The following is a 23026-nucleotide window of genomic DNA, read 5'->3' as shown; positions in this document are numbered from 1 at the left end:
TAAGGATATCCCACAGCTTCACATGGTTGACACAATTGAAGGCTTTTCTGTAGTCAATGAAGCACATATTGACCTCGTTTTGGTATTCTTTGGCATTCTCAATAATCCAGTGTACTTTAATTAATTAATTAATTAATTAATTAATAATATTTTTATACTGCCCAAAACTTGTGTCTCTTGTTGGTTTACAATGAAAATCATTTAAAAGATCAAATCAATTAACATTTAAAACATTAAAAAAAACCTTTATAACCTTTAAAACCCAGTATTGAAATTTTAAAACTGTAAATCTAATTAAAAAGCCTGGGTGAATAAATGTGTCTTCAGCACCTTTTTAATAGTTGCCAGAGATTAGGACACTCTTATTTCAACAGGGACGGGAGCACATTCCAAAGTCCAGGCAGCAACGGAGAAGGCCGATTCCCAAGTAGCCGCCAGATGAGTTGGCAGCAGTTGCAGACAAACCTCTCCAGATGATCTTAACAGGCAGTGGGGCTCATAGCAAAGAAGACGTTCTCTTAAATACCCAGGGCCCAAGCTGTTTAGGACTTTATAGGTAATAACCAGCACTTTGTATATTGCCTGGAAACGTTTCAGCAGCCAGTGTAGTTCTTTCAACACAGGAATAATATGGTCTCTCCTAGATGACCCATAGACCAATCTGGCCACCGCATTCTGGACCAACTGCAGTTTCCAGACTACGTCCAAAGACAGCCCCACATAGAGTGCATTGCAGTAATCCGGCCTAGAGATTGCCAGCATATTCACCACTGTCAGGAGGTCTCAAGAAATGGACTCAGCTGGCATATCAGCCAAAGCCGATAAAAAGCACCTCTGGCCACTAGGAATGTGCACGGACTGGTTCGGAGGCCATTCTACTGGGTGTACCAAACCTCCTGATGACCTTACCCAGTGGTTTCATGTAGATTTTTAAAAGCATTGGTGACAGAATGGAGCCCTGAGGAATTCCATATAACAGCTCCTGTTTTGAGGAGCAACTGTCACCAAGTTCCACCATCTGGAATCTACCCGAGAGATAGGAGCGGAACCACAGCAAAGCAGTGCCTCCTATCTCCAGTTCCCCCAGGTGACCCAGAAGGATACCATGGCAGCTTTTCGATGGTATCGAAAGCTGCCGAGAGATCCAAAAGAACCATCAGAGTCACATTCCCTCTGTCGATTCCCCAGTAAAGGTCATCCATCAGGCCAACCAAGGCTGTCTCAACCCCATAGCCAGCTCTAAAGCCAGTTTGAAATGGCTCTAGATAATCAGTTTCCTCCAAAACTGCCTGGAGCTGGTTGGCCACCACCCTCGCGATCACCTTGCCGAACCAAGGGAGATTGGAGATCGGCCTATAACTATCCATCGCTGAGGGAACCAGGGAAGGTTTTTTAAGAAGGGGTCTAACTTGAGATTGAGATTACTTCTCTCACGTGTGTGTATATGCACACACACACACGGGGGTGGGTGTGAGTGGGAAGAGGAATACAGTGGCTTAAACAAGAGGTTGGTTGCTTAATCTCTCTCTCTCACACACAAACCAAACAGATAAAAGTTGGGGTTTTGTATGTTTTATTTTGCTGGGGGGGAGACAAGCCCAACAGCCAACAACTCCCTTGTCCTTGCGGCAAATTGCAGTACATTCAGAGGCGGGCCAGAGTAGGGGAGGAGCACAAGACCCCAGGAGAACAAATTAGGTTGCTGCTGCATGCTGCTGCTCCCCCTGATGGGAAAGAGCCAGAATAGCACTAGAAAGTGAATTTAACCCTTTTCAGTGAAGCTGCTACTGCCGAGGAACTGCCGATCTTGATCCAAATTCACAGGTGGTGCAACTGCACCCTTGCGTGCACACACCCCGGATCTGCCCCTACACTCCCAGCCCCCTCAGACATTCCAGAAGGATACTATGGCCAATAGAATCGAAAGCTGCCGAGAGGTCCAAAAGGACCAACAGAGTCACACTCCCTCTGTCAATTCCCAATGGAAGATCATCTATCAGGCTGACCAAGGCAGTCTCCACCCCATAGCCCGCCTGAAATCCAGTTTGAAATGGGTCTAGATCAGGGGTCCCCAACCTGCGGTCCTCCAGATGTTGCCAAACTACAATTCTCATCATCCCCAGCTACAACCTCTTGTGGCTGGGATGATGGGAATTGTAGTTCAGCAACATCTGGAGGGCCGCAGGTTGGGGACCCCTGATCTAGATTATCAGTTTCCTCCAAGACCGCCTGGAGCTGGGTGGCCACCACCTTCTCAATCACCTTGCCCAGCCATGGAAGGTTGGAGACAGGCCTGTAATTGCTTAACTCTGAGGGATCCAAGGCTGGCTTCTTCAGAAGCGGTCTAATAATTGCCTCCTTGAGACAAGGAGGCATCCTGTCCTCCCTCAGAGAAGCATTTATGATCTCTACCAGGCCCTCTACAACAGCTTCCCTGCCAAATATTATAAGCCAGGGAAGCCATGTCTGGCAAGGATCAAGGACAGGTAATAGGCTGCACCATTCCAAGCAACTTGTCCACATTCTCAGGGGTCTTGAACTGAAACTGATCCAGGGTTATCACATAAGAGGAGCTACTGGACACCTCGGCATCAGATTCCGTAACAATTGTGGAGTTTGAATCTAAGTGAGCCTGAATACGAGATATCCCCCCCCCCCAAATAATCATTAAAAAGGTCACAGAGAGTAATTGTTGGTTCCAAGTACTGATTCAAGGGAGAAAGGGTTAACATTAGCCCCTTCACAACCCTGAACTACTCCACCAGATGTGGCCTTACTGATGTGATATGGGAGGAAAAGAATTGCTTCTTTGCCGCACATATCACCTGAGCATAGATCTTCAAATGCTCTCTGTATAATATTCTGTCAGATTTGAGCTGAGTCTTTCTCCACTTGCACTCTAGTCATCTACCTCGCTGCTTCAGCCCCCGTAGTTCTTCCGTATACCAAGGGGCCAGTTTCAAAGCGGGTTGGAGAGGAAGCTTAGGAGCGATCGTGTCCACTGCCCTGGTGAGTTGATTATTCCAATTCTTCACCAGAGTGTCGACAGGAACACATCAGGAATGATGTCTCTGAAACCAGCTTGAACATCCAGCAATAAATAAATAAAATGGCTCCCTGTCCTCAAAGAGCATAAGATGGACACCACCAGCAGCCACTAGAGGGATGCTGTGCTGCAGATGGATAGGGCCAGTTGCTCTCCTCCTGCTAAATAAAGAGAATCGCCACTTTAAAAAGGTACCTCTTTGGTCAGTTAGCAGGGGAGAGGAGCTATTAACTCTCTTTAGAGTTGTCCTGTACACTGTGGGAACTCACAGAAAACAAATCTATCAGTGGATACTAGTCTTGTGGACTTTATGCTACCTCAAGGTTCAGAAGCAGTATGCCTCTGAATACCAATTGTAGGGAAGCAACAGCAGGAGAGGGGGCATGCTTTCATCTCCTATGGGCTCCCCAGAATAGGATCAATCAGGGCTCTTATATTCTGATAAATCACTTCACAAGTATTCGTTTACTTGAAGTATTGGTGACTGCCATCTGGGACTAGGGGTGGCAAGGATGCTGGTTGCAAAAACCACACAGTAAAAATTACACATGAGTAAACCCATTGTTGCCCGTGGAACTACTCACAGGCAACAGATGCTGTGTGATTTGAGCCCCTCAGATCTAGCAGCAGCCAGCACCCCTCCCTCACACACCCCAAAATAAAAGAAAGCCCATGGCTAGTAAAAGATAACTTACAGTGTCAAGCCAGCTAGGGGAGAAATGAGGCAGCCCATCTGGAACATAGGAAGCTGCCATATACTGAGTCAGACCATTGGTCTTTTAGCTCAGTATTGTCTACACAGACTGGCAGCAGCTTCTCCAAGATTTCAGTCAGGAATCTCTCTCAGCTCTATCTTGGAGAAGCCAGAGAGGGAACTTGGAACCTTCTGCTCTTCCCAGAGCGGCTCCATCCCCTGAGGGGAATATCTTGCAGTGCTCACATGTGGTCTCCCATTCAAATGCAAACCAGGGCAGACCCTGCTTAGCTAACGGGACAAGTCATGCTTGCTACCACAAGACCAGCTCTTATGTGGTCTCTTTTGCACCTGTCTCTTTTGCCCTTTCATATCTAATCCAGGGAGGTTGTGATGCAGGACGCTTAAAGCAACAAGCTGAGGAAATAGCCTTGATTAGCAGGCTAGTCTGTCTCCAGTAGCAGAGCAGGGAAGGAAGCTGCAGCAGCTGGAGGAGGAAGCAGGAAGTGCCCCGCCCCCTGCAGATCAGCTGCCTCTTTTCTCCCCTGCCTGGCTGGACACTCTTAAGTTAAAAACTCAAAACTCACAGAGTGCTTTGTTTTTTGTTGCTGTCCTTTTGTGTGTGTGGTGGAGGGGGCATAGCCCCTCCCCCTGCCCTTACTGACTGACCGCCACTGTTTACTTGTATGAATTGAATTCAAGTTTCTCTTATACGCTGGCACACGGATTTGGTTCTTATATTTGCTGAACAAATTGGTGCTACAAATTCGGGGTACTCCAAAGCATGAGATAAGACTCCTTCCTTCATCTTAGTGTTTCTATGATTGTGTATGAAGGGCCAAGAGAGAGACTGAATGGGTGTGGATTCTGCATTGCAATGGAAGCTGAGGCTGAGGCCATCAAGTGAATTTGACAGAAGCAAGAGTTTGAATCAGAATCCCCCTGCTTCAGAGATCAGTCTCTTAACCACTGGGCTAACTAGCTCACAAGAGTATCCTGAGCAACTTTCTAATACTGAGTTTGGATATCCTGATCCTGAACAACCTTTCTAATGTTGAGTTTTCCTAGTGCTCTGGAACTTGGTTATACATTGCGCTATCTGCTGAGAGAGTTCTATGCTTCAACTGTGTACTACATAGGCACAAAAATCTTGTTTTTTAATTTGTTAAAAGCTTTTCTTCATCACTTTTCAGACTGTAGACCTCACAAATCGGCTTTCAAAATTCAATTATAAAATGCAACATACCAACAAGAATACAGCTGAATAAAAACAACCTTAAAACATCATTAAAACAGCAGGAAAAAATTATTACAAGCAAGGTCAACAGGGGCCATCCAACACTCTATCACTGTGAGAGAGACCCGATCTCCCCCTGCCTTGCTGTGGATTGTCTCTGCTTCTCATTTTCAAGTGCCAGCATGCTGGCAGGCTGCTCCCTGTGGTGTGCTGCTCAAAGGTATGCACTCTACGGAGGCAGTCTGGGTATGCCCGTTTTATGCTATGTATTATTGACAGACTGGATTGGTGCTTTAAATAATAATAATAATAATAATAATAATACAGTTTTTTGCTATAGAGGTAAAGGATAGCTGTTCACGGGCAGAATGAGGCATTGTGTTTGTTTCCCTTTCTTCACCATAACAACTGCTTTAATCACAATACATGATGATCCACATTCTGTATCTTACCCTGCTCCCCCAACAATGAGACAAGGCTGGCCAGCACCTACAGTGAAGACATTGTGGCATACCTTCTACGTAAACCAGGTGTTATAAAGAAACTGAAAGGAACATTACAAAGTAGCAGCTCTATGAGAACATGTAGTTCTGCCCTTCAGATGCTTCAGACTGCACTGTGGTCAGTGATTAGAGTAAAGGTAAAGTGTGCCGATTTACCGATTTTGACTCCTGGCACCCACAGAGCCCTGTGGTTTTCTTCGGTAGAATGCAGGAGGGGTTTACCATTGCCTCCTCCTGCGCAGTGTGAGATGATGCCTTTCAGCATCTTCCTATATTGCTGCTGCCCGATATAGGTATTTCCCATAGACTGGGAAACATACCAGCGGGGATTCAAACCAGCAACCTTCTGCTTGCTAGTCAAGTATTTCCCCACTGTGCCACTTAAGGTGGCTTAGTGATTATAGTACCTAACAGTCCTAACTGAAAGTTAGGTGAAAGCAAAGGAAGTCAAAGAGGAGGGATGGTGGAGCTATGGGGTCTTGGACAGCTCTACAAGGACTGGCTTGGAGATACTGCCGCCAGTACTGAGCCCACTAGTCAATTTGGATAAGCAACATTCACTGCAATGTTTTGCAGAGAATGAGTTTTAGGTGCATTGATTTGCAGAGCCTGCTGCTTACAAATATTTACCTGGAAATGGACACATGCTGTAGACCTATGCACATTTACCTTGGTATGATGGGATTTGGGTCAATTTACTTCAGGCAAATTACAAATTTTCTTTGGATCCAGAAGCCAGACAGTAGACACTTGAAAAAGTTACAGGACTTAGTGATGGGCATTGTGGAGGGAGCGGGTAAATGGGCTTCTTTTCTTTATCACCTTTAAAAGTAATATATTTAGAAAAGAATCAGGACTGCTCGGGGCAAATAAAGATGTTGTTAAATAACTCTGTTTCTGAATATCGTAGTTTGGGTTCCATCATTCTGTTTCCGCCATGGCTCCCTAGTGCCTTGGATTTGTCAACCCCCCATTTACTTCTAACTAAACCTGTATAAGATTGGATTGTGTGTCTTCACCAAAGAAGGCTTCCTAAAAGAAAATGACTATTGTTACAAACGAGTCTCCAATTCCTAATAGTGTTACTCTGGGTCACTTGGCACTGAATTGGCTAGTCCACCTCTTAAATGTCTCATACTTTTAAACGTTGGTCAGATATTGAAGCCCTTGATTCCTTCAGCAGTTTTCTCTGCATCAACCATTTTCCTTTCCCCCCCTGCACTTGGAAATTATGTTTCTATTACTTTTTTAATGTCAAAAAAATATCATTAGTTGAGTTTATAGGAAAAGTCACACTATGAAGTTGTCTAGAAGAGACCTATGGAAGAGTGCATTTCTCTTTGGGTTAGTTGCACAGACAACCTTAATAAACTGGCACAAGCAATGTACAGCCTGAGCATGGGAGAGAAGTTAAAAACAAAACACCAAACCTCAGTGGACTTTTTGGCATCCTCCATCTCTTGTCACCTGTTGGGTACTAACCTGTTGCCATAGGGATGGTAGAGAAAACCTTGCTCTCAGCCTTGTTTCAGCTGCATCCAGCATACTAACTCCAAGAATGTATAAAACATGCTCATAAAGCCTCAATGAGTACGGTATGAAACTATATGAATTGTCCAGAGTTTGGTGCTATGATGAACCTTTTCTTACTTACACACACAAACCCCAATTTTACATTTCTGTATCTGTTATATCCAGGTGATTGTAACCGCCCAGAACTGATACCACATGCTGAACTAAGGAGTGGGGAACTAAAAGACAGCTATCCTATTGGGACTACTTTGACATACCGTTGCATCCCGGGTTATGAACTTATCCGTGGCATAATACCTCGGATTACCTGTACTGGAACTTCCACGTGGTCACCAGAAGCTCCTCAATTTTGTCAAGGTGAGTACTTTTGTCACAGTTCTGTTTTTGGCAACAGTAACTCTGTAAAATATGTGCAGAGATCCAAAACTGCTGCTACTACTGCAAATGTTTATCACTTTTCTATGAAACTTCTCAAAGGAGTTACACAGAAAGATGGTTCTCTGTCCCACAATCTAAAAAGAAATTGGTAAGATGGGTGCCAGCAACAACCACTGGCGGGATGCTATGCTGGGGTTGGATAGGGCCAGTTGCTCTCCCACTGCTAAATATAAGAAAATCACTTCTTTAAGGGTGCCTCTTGGCGTAGTTAACAGGGGTAGCTCAGTTAGCAAGTTATCAGAAAACTCTAAGAAATGTTTTTCCCCCAATATAATAATATTTTTTTAAAAAAACTTTGTTATCTGCCCTTTAACAAATTGTTCTCTGGGCAGCTCACAACAGCATTAAAGCATCAAGTAAAAACACAACATAAAATAACCACACACAGAAATACAAAACAACTGAAACTTTTTTAAAAATCAAAATTTAAAAGGCATGAGTGAACAAAAAGGACTTTACCTAACCTCTAAATGTACAAAGTGATAAAGCCAGGCGAATGTCCCACCTGGGGCAGCTGTTGCATAAACGAGGTGCAACCACTGAAAAGGCCTTCTCCCTAGCAGCCAACCACCCACTGCACCTCATTGGGAAGGGGCACTCGGAGCAGGGCCTCTGAAGAAAATCTTAAGGTCTGAGTCAGGACATATGGGGCAAGGTGCTCTCTCGGGTAACCCAGTCCCAGGCAATTTAGGGCTTTGAATTGGGCCGGAAACAGACTGGCATCCAGTGCAGCTGATGAAGCACTAGCGTAAAATTGTCAAAACATCCAGTACCAGTTAATAATCTTCCAGTCATATTGTGTACCAGCTGCAGTTTCCAGACCATTCTCAAAGACAGCCCCACGTGCAACGTGGGACATTGCAATAGGTTACCAGAGCATGAGTTACTGTGGACAAGCTTTCTCTGTCCAGGTAAGGTCACAGCTGGTGTATCTGCTGAAGCTGATAAAAGGTGCTCTGAGCCACAGAGGCCACTTGAGCCTCTAGAGACAGTGCTGGATCGATGAGCACCTCCAGACTGCGAACCTGGTCCTTCTGCAAAAAAAATGTTAAAAGCTATTAATGTGCTGTGAAATCAGTAACTTGATTGGTTTAATAATATATAAAACCGTAGAATAACCATACGAGAGACTTTTTGTTATCTCTGTATCGTTCCTCTGAAGCAGATGATTCAAACTTAGGAAAGACCTGGGGAACAACACAATAGTCTGTTTTCTTTTGGTCAGATTCTATCAGCTAAAATTGAGGAGGATGGGTTATCCTGAGCAACCTTTCTAATGCTGAGATTTCCTAGTGATCTGGAATTTGGTTTCACTATTGCCTATTACTCTCACCAATGAGAGAGTTCCATACTTGAACTGTGTACTTTGTGGGAACAAACAACCTTGTGCTTTTTCTATTGTCACAAGGTTTTCTTCATCACCTTTCAGACAGTAGACCTCACAAATCAGCTTTCAAAATACAATGATAAACTGCAACATACCAATAAGAATAAAGTCCAGTAAAAACAACCTCAAAGCAACCTCAAAGAGCAGGAAAATAGTATTACACGCAAGATCAACAGGGGCCAGCCAACACTTTCTGTCAAAATCTTGACAGAATAAAAAAGTATTTACAGTTCTCTTAAAACATGCCAACTAAGGGGTCCCAACGCACCTCCTTATGGAGGACATTCTACAGTTGTGGCACCACCACGAAGAAGGCCTGTCACTGGTCACAGCCAAATGAAGCTGAGACAACTGTGGGCTAGAGATCAGGGCTTGTGAGGCTCATCTGAAAGCCTGGTTAGGTTCATGCGGGCACAGGTGATCCTTAAGATATCCTGGTCCCTTATTAAATTAAAGTTGCTATATGTGATGCTCGTTGGATACCTTTTTAGTCCTACGATTATATGGAATAGTAAGCAGCTGTTTTTTCACTCACTGGCTGACATCCAGATGAATGTTCCGCATGCTGAAAAATATTGCAAGCCTGTAATAGAGAAAAAGTGGTTTTTGCTGACCCATCTTCTTTCTGCAGCCTTCTGTGCCTCTGCAAATGTGTTCCTTGGGATACCACATCCCTTGGGGACATATTTCCAGGAAACACAGAGGGCTATATAAAGAAATTGACAATTGGAGAAAAAAAAGATGCTTCTCCTGCCCCCACATGTGCAAAAGATTTCTCATGCAACTCTAATCTGGATGTCAGCCACTATTTTCCTAATCCATTACATGTATATATTTGATACACACACTTCAATTCATGTTCTCTGTCGGCTTAAATAGTCTTTTTTTGTTTCTGCTCAAATATTCTTTGCAGTTGAGGGTAAAACTTACAAATGCTTCTATAAGGAATAACAAATATGGAGTTTTGGAAATGATGGGCTTGTTTTGAATGACTGTTATCCCAAGTACAACAAATGCATGCTAAAATGCATCTGACTCTGCGTCACTGGCGTACCACTCTTGACATTTCACCAGTTCAGATATCACGTGGCACCAGGTTGAAACCTTGGTTTTACCTCAGAGCCTCAACACTGTTCTCCCCCGCACTTTGCACATGAAGCTTGTAAGGATTCTGGTTCTGAACCCAAGATCAATAAAAATCAGGGTATTGAGTTCAATATCTTGACATTCTCAACTCATATCATAATGCTTAAGTGCTGACTTAAGCCTAGTTTCTGTCCTTACCTCATTGCTGCATTCTGGCCCCCAGGATCTGCCAAATGTTTGAGGGTAGGTGTGTTGGCAGCTTCTCCTGCAAACCTTGTGAGTCCCATGTGGTGGAAAGAGTATCTAGGGAACCTTGGTTCATATACCTGCTCAGGTATGAAGCTTGTGGGGTACATTAGGCAGTTCACCATCTCTTAACCTAACTGACCTCACAGATGATTGTGAGGATACTTTTGTGGTATATTTTCTTAAGTTTCTTAGAAGTGTCAAATAACCAATACAGTACAATCTGCAGCAGGTTGAGTGTCTTTTCCACCTATTAACTCAGGAGGATGAAGTGAGGCCTAGAACAGCTGCATTTTCCATAGTTGACTTCTAAAAAAAGCACAGCATTACACATCTTCCTTGTACACTGTTTATCCCTATTCAAATCACCAGCAGGCCAAATGCATTGGACTTGAGAGGTCACTCATCTGAGCCAGAAGACATTGTTTTCTGGGTGCTCATGAAAAACAGGTTTGCTGCTTAAAAAATAAATAAATCTCAAAAGCATAAGATAATGCTAGTTTTAATCTTATTTTCTTTTTTAAGGAAAGCGGTGTCCTCCTCCAGATTTAGAAAATGGCAGAGTAACAACTTCGACTGACTACCGACTTGGTGCTGAAATAACCTTTACCTGTGATTTTGGGTGAGTTGTAGGTCACTGCTGTAACTGCTTAGTTTTGTGTAAATCTGCTGGACAGAATTTGTGGTGTACACAGCCCCAAAATGCTAACTTCAGAAACATATTAAGAGCTGTAAATCTGAACCACATTGACTGTATGATGTATTACAAACTAAGGATAACTTTTTTCAGGTGTCCTGTGCTATAGAGCGTTGGTGTCTTTAAATGGTTCTGAAAATCCTGGCTTACTTTTTCAGGAAAACTGGATTGTGGTCAGTTTTGCTTGGTTCCAGCCATAGGATACCAAGGCTGATACTGAGTAGTGTAGTTTTTCTTTTGACTTTATTTGGGCCAGTCCTAATTATTTACTGAAGTCATTCAAACAACTGAAAACTGGATAGGACAAGTATCCTACCCAGGTTTGGGAGCTGTGTGTGCTCCCAATTTTCAGTTGTGTGGGAGCAAACAACTAGGTAGGAGGAGGGAGAAATGACTGTGTGAAATCAAGGTAGAAGGAAAAGCTGGGCAGGACTGCTTTTCTTCCTACCTTGGTCAAATGCTGGGTATGAAAGCTGGATACTACAGTGCTGTCCTACCTAGCTTTTCCTCCTACCTCATTTCCACACAATCATTTCTCCTTCCTCCTCTCTAGTTGTTGGCTTCCCGAAACAAAACATTGGTAGAGCACACAACTCCCAAGCCTGGGTAGGGCACTTGTCCTACCCAGGTTTTGGTTGTGTGAATGACCTCAAAGTCTCTGGGATGATATTCTCGGGTGTGTGTGTGCGCCCGCGCGTCATATCTTGTCAAAAACATGGTTGCGTTCTAGTCTAATTTGGCTAACATTGTATTATCACGTACTGTGGGGGATGGTCAGTGGCTTATGACAAGAGCAGAGGTGCTTTTTGTATAAAACATTTTATGCTATACAGATTTTGAGTTAGCTAAAATGAGCTGTGGGATTTCTGTAGAGCTTTCCAGCACATTTTTGTAGAAAACAAGTGCTTTACTGCTAGGAGTGGAATTTAGAGTTTTGTATCTCTTACCATCACGTGGGGATGACTCGTGTACTTGCTGACCAAGCTGGTGCTACAGTAACTGCCACTAATACTGAGTCTCTCCAGATTGTATAGGCTCATTGACTTCTTTGTTCATCTCTGTGGTTATTTCTGAATTTCTGTGGATATGCACTAATGGGCCATTAGAGACTGAATGAGCTTTACACTAGGGATGTGCACCGAATTGCTTCAGTGCACATCCAAGGGTGGCGAGGGGTTCCCTTAAGAGGAGATGGGCAGGTCCTATCTGTACACCCTCCAAGCCTGTGCCACCCTGCTGCGGCGCTGTTCAAAAGGAAATACTTCAGTGCAAGCAGCAGCTTGTACTGCTTGCCTCTTTAAAACGCCACGTCGGCACATGCGAGGGATGCCGGGGGATGCATCCCGTCACTGTGGTGCGGCAGTTTAAAGAGGTAAGCAGCACAAGCTGTCGCTTGCACAGAAGCATTTCCTTTTGAGCAGCCACGGCGCTTGGAGGACGGGCAGGTAGAATCTGCCCACCGCCTCTTAAGGGAACTGCTTGCTGAAATGTTTTGGCTCCAGGGAGTCGAAGCGTTTCAGCGCTTCTCCAAAGAGGCGCCGAAACACTTTGGGCTTATCCCTTACTCTACACTCCATTTGTTATAGCATTGACTGACTGGACTGGAAGCCAGTGGGACTCTCCATTTTTTCCTGCCTGAACTTTCAGCACTTTTTCAAAGCCTGCTATGACCCTTTGTCTTCAGATAAGACTTGCTTAAGTCTGTCTGTTACTTGATATCTCAACACTGATATCTTGATCTGTGATTTTGTTGTTGCTGCTCCTTATAATTGACTCTCTTTCTTTCTCTTTTGCCTCATTTTACTGTATTTTGTAACCACCTAATGGCGCAGCGGGGAAACGGCCTGACTAGCAAGCCAGAGGTTGCCGGTTCAAATCCCTGTTTGTATGTTTCCCATGCTATAGGAAACACCTATATCAGGCAGCAGCGATATAGGAAAGATACTGAAAGGCATCATCTCATACTACGTGGGAGATGGCAATGGGAAACGCTTCCTGTATTGTACAAAAGACAACCACAGGGCTCTGTGGTTGCCAGGAGCTGACACCGACTTGATGGCACACTTTACCTTGACTGTATTATTTTTGTTTATATACTGTATTATTTTTGTTTATATATATACATATAAGAAAGCCTTGCAACCTGTGGCCGGGGGCTATGGCCACCATTAATAAGAGCATTTTTAATGGGGGGGGGGGTGTCCTGGTGTTGAAAAGTAGGAATAGAACAAGATGTTTGCTTGCCTCAAACTGCTATCAAAAATTAATCCAAACTTTTCATATCACACATTAACATTTAAACTTGTATTTCCATTTAGATTCCGATTAATAGGGAGAAACTCTGCCCGTTGTACTTTGGCAGACGGCGTAGTTGCTTGGGATTATCAAGGACCACTTTGCCAACGTAAGATTATTTGTTCATTCAAAGCTGTTAAGGTCTGTGTCTTGGTGTAACTCTTGTGATGCAAATTTTTAGTATAGGATTGGAATAATTACAGATCTCCATCTAGCTCTCTCATCATGCTTTGCGTGCTCTCAAAGCAATCTACAAAGCAAGTATGCGTGCCATAACTTCACTAGCCACTCAGTTGTACCCTCAGCTTCTCCAAGGGCAGGAAAATGTTGTGCTGAGGTGATACAACAGGTACCTAGGTGACTAGGTATGCCAACTGTTTCTGCAAATTCACACACAATTGGAACTGAAATGGTCTGCATCAAATGAAGGGAGGAGTTTGGGATGCTTATGCCAAGAGGCAGGGGGAACATCTTTAAACTTATTGTTTGTTTTGACACTTTCTGAAACCAATACAACGCATAAGCATAACATAAAATGAAATTGTATGTACATAATACAGCGTTGTTTTATTGTAAGAACATCTCTCCAAAACTTATAATGGCCATTTGTAATATGACCGACATCTTGGAGATTATAGGCATAACTGATCAGCGGGAACCAGCAAATGACAAAAGTGTCAGAATGAGACATTCCAGATGTGCTGAATTTTCTATAACGAGAGTGTACAAAACTGGGGAAAATGGTTCTAGGCTATGAGGCCAAAATCATTTAACGAACTCAGTGTTATGTATCCTCAACGTTATGGCTCTTTTAAAATGGACCTTTCTCTGCCATTCTCTGCAACCTAACTTGCTGCCTCTTTCCCTCTTTCTCTACAGTCCCCTCCATCTTTCTCTCCTGTTGATTAATCACCAGGTGTTGATTAATCTGCACAGTGCTTCTGGGACTGGTGGCAGGTGGAAGAGTATATTTCCAACTCCATTCTCATTCTTTTGCTTAGATGAGTGCAGAAAGGAGAGAGCTCCTTACTCATGTGAGCTCTGTGACAGACATCCTCTGAGAGAGGAAAGAATCTATTTATTACAGCATTTCTTTTAATTTTATTCTGGTGGCAGAAAGTATCCCAGGCCCTGTCTTTTCACTGGAAAGAATTGGGCCTGAATACTGCCCAAATAGCTATACTTTTGCTATTTCAGTTGCATTATAATTGGAATGTTGATACCTTTTTTTGCAGGTATTCCTTGTTTCCCTCCTCCAGAGATTGACAATGGTAGCAGTGATTATGATGGTAGTCGAGACTATGACTATGGCCAGGTGGCCACGTACACATGTCAACCCAGTTTCACTCTTATTGGAAGCAAGAATCTTGTGTGTACTACAAAAGATGGTAAAAATGGGGAGTGGGATAAACCTGCACCGGAATGCAAAGGTGAGGGAAGTTCATCTTCAGTGTTTTCCTTCCAGCATGCTAAACTACTCTTATTGTGCACGACTGCTGGAGAAGAAAATGAGCCCTACTTCCTGGATAAGCTTTCAATCCACCAAGTACTGTGCTGCACAGAAGCCTCTGCAGATTTGAGTGGGTCTTGTGCAGCAGGTTCAGTGGAGATAGCAGTGCTGGGAGAGGCTGTCCTGCTAGTTAAAAAATCATTTTGTGGGGTAGTGTATAACTCTGAGCTAAAGTTAGTCATGACTAAATTGTTCTGTTTGTAGTGAGACTTCAGACTAAACATGCATGTGATTGAGCTGTAAGTTTCACTTAGTTCAGTAGATCTAATCGTGATTGGATCACTCTCAGATATGTGTGCATAGAATTGCAGCATAAGTCCTGACTATCTTTAGCTGGTCTTGGGCTACTTCGTTTACTGGACCAAGCACAACAAAAAAAGTGGAGCAGTTTTCTTTCCTATTATGCAGCAAGTGAATCTGCTCCAAAAGCGAGGAGTTTAAACTCTCTGCTTTTGGAGCTGACTTATCCAGGGCCGGACTGGGGGCACTGAGAGGGCAGTGGCATGTATGTAGGGAGGACACTGGGTTTTGAGTAGAATGAATAATTAAGGGTGGGAGTCAGGGCGCAGGGGCACCCCGCAGGTGGGGCACACTGGGAATATGCCCTGTTGCCCTGTGGGCCAGTCCGAGCCTCAACTTATCCCATAATGCACATGGAGGATGGTGTCCTAAGCATCTATATATATAATTCTCCTAGGTGTGCCTTTCGAACGTGCGTCCCGGCAGCCCAGCTGATTGGCTGGGCTGCGGGGGCACCTGATTGGTCCTGGCGCACCCAGGAGAATTAACTGGCTGGGCAGACCCGAGGCGGCGGCGGTGGGCCCGGCCATGCAAGGCGGCGGCTGGCGGGCCCAGCTCGGCCACGGCGGGGGCACTCGGCCCGCTGGCGGCGGCCGCGGCGGGGGCACTTGGCCCCGCCGGAGATGGGGGGTGGAGAGAGAGAGAGAGGTAGCCAGCCCCAAAGAGAGCACAGATGGAGATTGGTGGAAATTGGAGATTGGTGGAAATTCTCCCCCATGTGTCCCTCCGGTTTGGAAGTGCAGCGACTACATATGTGCTTTTCATGCATGCAGCTTTAGTCAGAATGTTGTCAAATATCTGCAAATACTAAACTGTTTGTGCATCTCTCTCAGCCCTTTGGGAGATATTCCTTAGGCCAATATTTCCCAGACAGTGTGCTGCATTGACTCGCTCTGAGTCTGCTCCAAAAGGGAGGAGTTTACTCTCAGCTTTTGGAGCTTACTTACCCCATAATGCACATGGAGGGTGGTCTCTTAAGCATAAATAAAAATTTGTGCAGCGACTTTGCCACGGGATGGGGGTGGGGGGCTGTGTGTGTTGGAGGGGCAGTGTGCTGAAATAAAATTTTAATGTAAGTGTGCAAGACTGGGAAAAACTGTTCTAGGCTATGAGGCCAAAATCATTTAATGAACTCACTGTAATGTATCCTCAACGTTATGGCTCTTTTAAAATGGACCTTTCATTGCCATTCTCTGCAACCTAACTTGCTGCCTCTTTCCCTCTTTCTCTACAGTCCCCTCCATCTTTCTCTCCTGTTGTAACCTACCAGGTGTTGATTAACGTGCACAGTACTTCTGGGACTGGTGGCAGGTGGAAGAGTATATTTCCAACTCCATTCTCATTCTTTTGCTTAGATGAGTGCAGAATTTTTTAAAAAAATTAAATTTAAAAAAAACAAAGGAGATCATTGTGGATTTTAGGAAATGCAATTTGGACATTCAGCCACTCATTATTGAAGGGATTTGTGTGGAACGGGTTTCGGTGTTTAGATTTCTGGGAATGGAGTTGAGAGATGATCTGACATGGGGAGCAAACACCAAAGATTTGGTGAAAAGAGCACAGCGGAGATTATACTTCTTGAGAATTCTCAGGAAGAATAGTCTTTCAAATAATCTACTGCTGATGTTCTACCGCTGTACCATAGAGAGAGTGTTAACCTATAGGATCTGTGTGTGGTTTGGGAGTTGCACAGTCAGGGAAAGAGCACTGCTGTCCAAGGTTGTCAAGACTGCGGAGAGAATAATTGGGTGTACCCTTCCCACTTTAGACCAAATTTATGCCACCAGGAGTTTTAACAAAGCGGTAGAGATAGTGCAGGATCCCACGCACCCTGGAAATGATCTCTTTCAGCTTCTGCCTTCGAGAACGAGGTACAGGGTCATAAAGGCCAGGACCAGCCGCTTGAGAAATAGTTTCTATCCAAAAGTGGTTTTAGCTTTGAATGCAGCAAAATACAGTTTCTGACGGGGGTTTTGTTTTCAGTTTTTCAGAGTTTTTTTAGTGTTTCTTTTTAGAGTTTTTTAGGGCAATGGGTATATGGGGGGGGGGTATATTGGGATATATTTAGCTATTTCTTGTTAGGTCCTGTAGAGGTTGTTGTAGATTCTTTCAATCTCGTTGTTCTGTACAGGACAATGACAATAAAGACTTATCGTAAATAGTAAATCGTAAGGAGAGAGCACCTTACTCATGTGAGCTCTGTGACAGACATCCTCTGAGAGAGGAAAGAATCTACTTATTACAGCATTGCAGAGAGACCACAGGGACTGTTTGACTGGCCCTCAGGTATCCTGCAGCAACACAGGAGCTGGGAACTGCCTTATAGCACCATTCTATGCATGTTTTCTCAGAAATATGCTCCATGGTGTGCCCAGTGAGGTTTGCTCCTATATAAGCATGCCTAAGATTGCAGCCTGAAAGCAACAGCAATTTAGGGAGAGGAGAGGACTTAGAATTTGTTTGGGGCTGGCATGCACTCCAGGGGCCCCACTGATGAGCAGGGACAGGACCCATTTTCTGGCCACTATCCTTGTTTAAAACTATGGGTCGATTGACTGGGGGAATAGATCTACAAGTAACTAATAATATTTTTAATTTGATTGTAGTTTGCTAAAAATTGACCTTGGCCCCTGCACACCAAGTTGTTGATGGTTCCGGCCCACTAGGGCATTTGAGTTGTGCAACCCTGATATAGACCAAGCTGCACTCCATAAAGGAGTTGAGCGTGGGATTTAGCTAAATATAATTTAATCATGGCAGCAACAAAATGGCACCACCAGAAAAAGGACTGGATGGCTAATACAGACTTTTGGGCATTTTGAATATTGAAGATGTGCACTGACCAAGAGAGACATTTTAACATAATTTCTCATGCCTCCAGTGACCAAAAGAGGTTACTGGGATGCTTTAGAATCTCACTTCTAACACTTTTAAAGTCATTGCATTTCCTTTTTCTCTTCTCTCTCTTTTTGACCAGCTCTTCTCACTACTGTGTCTCCAACTGGGGGTGAGAATAATGGGACTCCAGGAGGTGAGTTATGTATTTGGACTGTTAAGAAGGTTTAGGTTTCATGATGTATTTGGCTTTGGTCATATCTGCATCCTCTAATCCTGCAATTTGTCTTTTTTTGTGTTCCATCTAACAAGAAGGCTGGGATAGAAAAAGAGCTACCTTAGGCATGGGTTTAGGGTGCCTAAAAGAATTTTTGACTTTTCCTTCCAACAGCAGATCACTGTGCCATCACAAGTGGCATTTGAAACTCCCCTCTTTTGAAAAATGTATGCAGTGTGACATGGGGAGCTGTTTGAGAAACACAAGTCCAGAGTTCCCATGTAACATAGGAACATAGGAAACTGCCATATACTGAGTCAGACCATTGGTCTATCTAGCTCAGTCTTCTCTTCACAGACTGGCAGCAGCTTCTCCAAGGTTGCAGGCAGGAATCTCTCTCAGCCCTATCTTGGAGAAGCCAGGGAGGGAACTTGAAACCTTCTGCTCTTCCCAGAGCGGCTTCATCCCCTGCGGGGAATATCTTGCAGTGCTCACACATCAAGGCTCCCATTCATATGCAACCAGGGCAGACCCTGCTTAGCTATGGGGACAAGTCATGCTTGCTACCACAAGACCAGCTCTTATGGGAGAGTTTGGGAGAGTTGCATAGTTGCACAGTTCTCTGGAGTCATAATAGTTGCACAATTCTCTGGAGTCAGGTCAGTGACTCCATGTCCTGGATCAATTCTATCATGCCCTGGATGTCAACCAGAGGTGCACCTAGGCAATTTTGGAGCCTGGACCTAAAGGCCTTTGGAGCCCCCGCCCCCTGCTGCAAGTTAAGCATCATTTTTTAACACGTACGTTCTTGAGGGCACAAACTACACCACCCAGGACAGACTAAAGATGATAGGGGGGGAAGGGTGTGTGAAGGCCCTAGACTTCAGCCCTGAAGTCCAGGGGTAAGAGTGCCTCTGATGTCAACTGCTGCACTGCCTAACAAGCTGGGCATACTGCTTCTTTAACAGCCTTGAAGGCAGCAGCAATACACTGGAAGACTGTTCACTCTAACACGGATTCCCAGATGTTGTTCACTGCAACTCCCAGCATTCCCAACTCAGTTGCCTTTGGCTGGGGATTCTGGGAGTTGTAGTCAACAACATCTGGGAATCCCTGTTAGAGGGAACACTGCACTGGAACTCTTAATAGCCCCTTGCAATGCACACTGTGCAGTATCTTCACTCTCAGCAGTGTAGGCTTAGTGGCAGTGTTTTTGTGGTGGGCCAAAGTGTGTCCAGTGTCCCAAGGACCCTAAAGATATGTATATACAAGAAACACACATGGGATGCTATTCCTAACTAAAGCTGTCAGCATGCAGTCAAAAACATGCATGTGCAGCAATAGTATCCCCACATCTGAGATGTGGGAGTTGATGCATGGGGGTGTTGCACGGGGGTGGGGAGACAATGTTTGTCAATGTCTCCTTCCCCTGGAAGTGCTCTGTGCGTCACAAAAATTTTATCTCCTCTGCACTTCAGAAGTGGGGATGTTCTCATACCTTTTTTGACTGGACTTTTGTAGTAAACTAGCCTCTGCTGAGGTGCAAGATGGCGGTGGGGTGGTGGCAGCAGCGTCAGCATGGCAGAGTGCAGAAAGGGCATGTGTTTGTGAGCCTATTTCTCTTCTGTGGTGCAGTAATATCCAATGAGGTGGGCCTGAAAGTCCTCTGGAGATCTTGGCCAAAATGAATTTAATCTTGTTCATTCCAGAAGTCAAAACAAGAGGTGACAAAGTTGTGGACAATAATAGTCAGGCCCATCAGAGTCAGAAATGGGTGCAGCTGGCACACCAACTGTAGCTGGACAAAAACACCCCTGACTACAGCTCACACCTGGACATCCAGGAGTAAGGCTCTCTCATAGTTTCCCCAAGGGCAGCTCTTCAAGGCAGTTCCCTAATAAAGCAACAGAGAAGTGCATTGACAGGGAACTGCATTTTAAAGGGCCCCCCAGGCAAAACAGAGGGAGAGGGAGAAAGTCTACTCCCACAATAGATCCTTGTTATAAGGGGGTTCTACATGGAATGCTCTCCCAGTGGCCATTTGCTCCTCGGACTCCATCACAGCTTTTAGAAAGCTTGTTAAAACTTGGCTTTTTATCCAGGCTTTTACATAATCATTTTTACTGCTGCTTCTGTGTGTTTTTACCTGTTGTATTGTTTTTATGCTTGTATTTTATAGATTTTAAATTTGGTTTGTTTTTATATTTTTTAGCTTAATATTTTTATTGTCTTTTATTGTATGTTTTAACTTTTGTAAACCGCCTTGGTGTTGTGTTTTTTAACGAAAGGCGGCATATAAATGTAACAATTAAAATAAAATAAAATAATGCACCATGCAAGTGTGCTGTGCATTATGCGTATCCCAACAGCGCTGGCTAAAAGCAGTTGGAGCTGCACATGAGCAGAGAAATGGGGTTAAGGGAGTGAGTGCTTCCTTAACCTCATTTAAGACGGTGGCTGCACAGGCGAGTTTGCCACCACGGCTTCACACATGCAGGCAAGAGCGGGCTTGGCTGCCTTAGCCTGCTCTTGGCTGCTCATGTGAACAGCCTCAATATGTGGTCTGCTCTGAAGTAACTGAATGTCATGTTCATTAATTCAGTTTACCTGTGGCAACAGAGTACTATCCTTGATTGTTTAATGGAGAAAAATAAGCAGCCATAGAGAAACCCTTGTCTCTGTCAGCTACTTTTCTATTTGGAGAGCATAGTTTGCTTTGCTGTATAGTGTGGAGCATTCAGCTATGTGTGCAATTACTGTATTGCAAATGCAACTTTGATTCCCCCTTCTCCTGAATTCACAGTCCTATCCCCTCTACCTCAGGCATGCAATAGGCACCAGTTATGCTTTCTTCTGAAACCCACTGCCTATTTGAATGTATTGCCAACCAAACAGAGTTACTGAAGGAGAAGATGTTTGGGATTTTACAAGAGAGGAAGGACACAATAAACACAACGTGTTTCTGTGTGTGTGTGTGTGTGCGTGTGTGTGTGTGTGTGTGTGCGCGCGCGCTTGAGATGCACATCAGATTGTTCTCATCAAGTGCTGTTTCTCTTTCTAACAGTGAACTCACTGAAAGAGCGCCTGGACAGCATTGATAGAAAACTGGACATACTTTTACAAACGATCGCCAAATCCTGCCACCTACAGGCCCAAGAAGAAGAGTCCCAGCAGTGATGCCCAACTATAAATTCACTATTTCTCTCTCTCTTTGCAAGCAATAATTCTTTTCTCAAAATACAAGCTTACAGAAACACACATTACATTATATTAATATAGACAAAGAAAAGGAGTAGCAAAACCATAGTATATAATTTGAATCTCACCAGCTAACATTTATTGATTCACATATCTATCATCTGTATGAGAAACCATGCTCAGAAGGGCTCCTAATACATGATAGACTTCTGGACTCCACATTTCAGAAATTACTTCATAGTTATTGAAGGTTCTTTGAGAAGCTGCCAGCTTGACCAGTTTAAATACTCCAAATTTTGTGGAGCCATATTACTTGTTTAGGCTTCCTTGTAACTTTGTATCTGCATAAGCACATATAATATATATAATGCATGTATAAGAGTAGGATACGTATGCAATCTTAAGGCAACATTAAGTTGATTTTGCTAGCTCACTATTCTTCACTGCACAGCCCCATGGGCCATTCATTGGCAGCCTGCACACACCCCAGTGGTGCCCCCTGGCTAGCCACCATGTATTCTCTCTCTCTCTCTCTCTCTCTCTCTCTCTCTCTCTCTCTCTCTCTCTCTCTCTCTCTCTCGCTCTCTCCTTTCCCCTCCTACCCCACACGCTTTCTCTCTCTGCCACGGCCAATCAACTGGCCCATGCTGTTTCCTTCTTGCTCCACTCCTCCTCCTCCTCATGTTTTCCCCCTCTCTGCCAGAGCTGCTGCAGCCACCACCGCATGCATATGCGCTCTCTCTCTTGCTCCCCTCCTCTTCCTCCTGCCCACCACATGTTGCAGCCAGGGCCACTGCTTCCTATCCTTTCCAGGTGTCAGCATGACCTGTAACAGCAAGATGCTTTTTGGTCAGGGATGTCTGAATGCTCCCTCTCTAAATCTAGTATCATGAGTGGTGTGTTTTTACCTTAAATTCAGAATGCAAAGTATATGTTTTTGTAAGCACGGGCATTTAGTTGTTAATTGTTTACACGCAATACTATGCTGATCTTGGTTCTTTCCAATAGTTACTCCTGCTCAATCCCTGAACAATAAAATAAATTATGGAATGTGTGTTGGATCATAATACACTGTCATTGATAATCATGCAGTCTCAAAATTTAGCAAGTTTCTTGGTGACCTCTGCACCCAAATAAATAGAAACACACTTATATCTTTACATATAAATAAATAAATAAATAAATAAATAAATAAATAAAATGGCTCCCTGTTCCCAAAGGGCTCACAATCTAAAAAAGAAATGTAATACAGATACCAGCAACAGCACTGGAGGGATGCTGTGCTGTGGGTGGATAGGACCAGTTGCTCTCCTGCTGCTAAATAAAGAGAATCACCACTCCCTGCATCTCATGTTGATGCAGGGAGGTGTGGTCAGTATCAGGGGCACCTCCACTCCTTTCCTGATCCTCAGCAGTCAGAGCTCTGTTCAGCGTTGACTTGGAGCTATTTTTCTCTGCCTCTTGGAGGCAGAGAAAAAAACTTCCAGTCAGTGTTGAACAAAGCACTGTCTGCCAATAATGGGGAGAGGGAGAGAGCTGCCTCTCTTCTCAATATTTGTCATGCCTCTCTGCATCTGACGTTGACAAAGGGGTTGTGGTTAGGGGATGAGTGCCAGCATGCACACCCAATTACAATGAGATAGGGGCCCTGGGGCCAGAATGGGAGCTCCAGCTCCCCCTTCCCCCAGAAAAGGTCCTGTGGATGCCCATGATACACACATACATTTTGTCTTAGCTGAAGAGTAGCTTCTTAGCTGACCTTAGAAGGAATAATGAGTATATCATTATATTGTATATCATATTA

At 44.2% G+C, this 23026-nt stretch overlaps 1 protein-coding gene and 1 long non-coding RNA gene across 3 annotated transcripts in view; both read left to right on the top strand.

Moving 5' to 3' along the window:
• Positions 1-22276, top strand: part of LOC128322003 (complement component receptor 1-like protein) — a 46428-nt gene extending 24152 nt beyond the window's left edge. Inside the window, exons 3-8 of one of the 2 annotated variants that reach the window (XM_053242670.1) lie at positions 7179-7370; positions 10696-10792; positions 13186-13271; positions 14398-14592; positions 17950-18003; positions 21089-22276. In XM_053242670.1, the coding sequence (XP_053098645.1) occupies positions 7179-7370; positions 10696-10792; positions 13186-13271; positions 14398-14592; positions 17950-18003; positions 21089-21201 (737 nt within the window). In that variant the 3' untranslated portion in view covers positions 21202-22276. The remainder of the gene's footprint in view (positions 1-7178; positions 7371-10695; positions 10793-13185; positions 13272-14397; positions 14593-17949; positions 18004-21088) is intronic. The other variant, XM_053242671.1, reaches the window with a different exon arrangement.
• On the top strand, positions 1040-5154 carry LOC128322005 (uncharacterized). The gene is made up of 3 exons (XR_008305467.1): positions 1040-1087; positions 2904-3009; positions 4934-5154. It is a non-coding gene; the product is annotated as an uncharacterized LOC128322005 (long non-coding RNA).
• Positions 22277-23026: the final 750 nt, after the last annotated feature.

Source organism: Hemicordylus capensis, chromosome 4, assembly GCF_027244095.1.
Source record: "Hemicordylus capensis ecotype Gifberg chromosome 4, rHemCap1.1.pri, whole genome shotgun sequence".
In the NCBI taxonomy this organism is placed as follows: domain Eukaryota; kingdom Metazoa; phylum Chordata; class Lepidosauria; order Squamata; family Cordylidae; genus Hemicordylus; species Hemicordylus capensis.
Note: the sequence above shows the minus strand (reverse complement) of the source record. Positions and strands in the feature narration are given on the sequence as shown.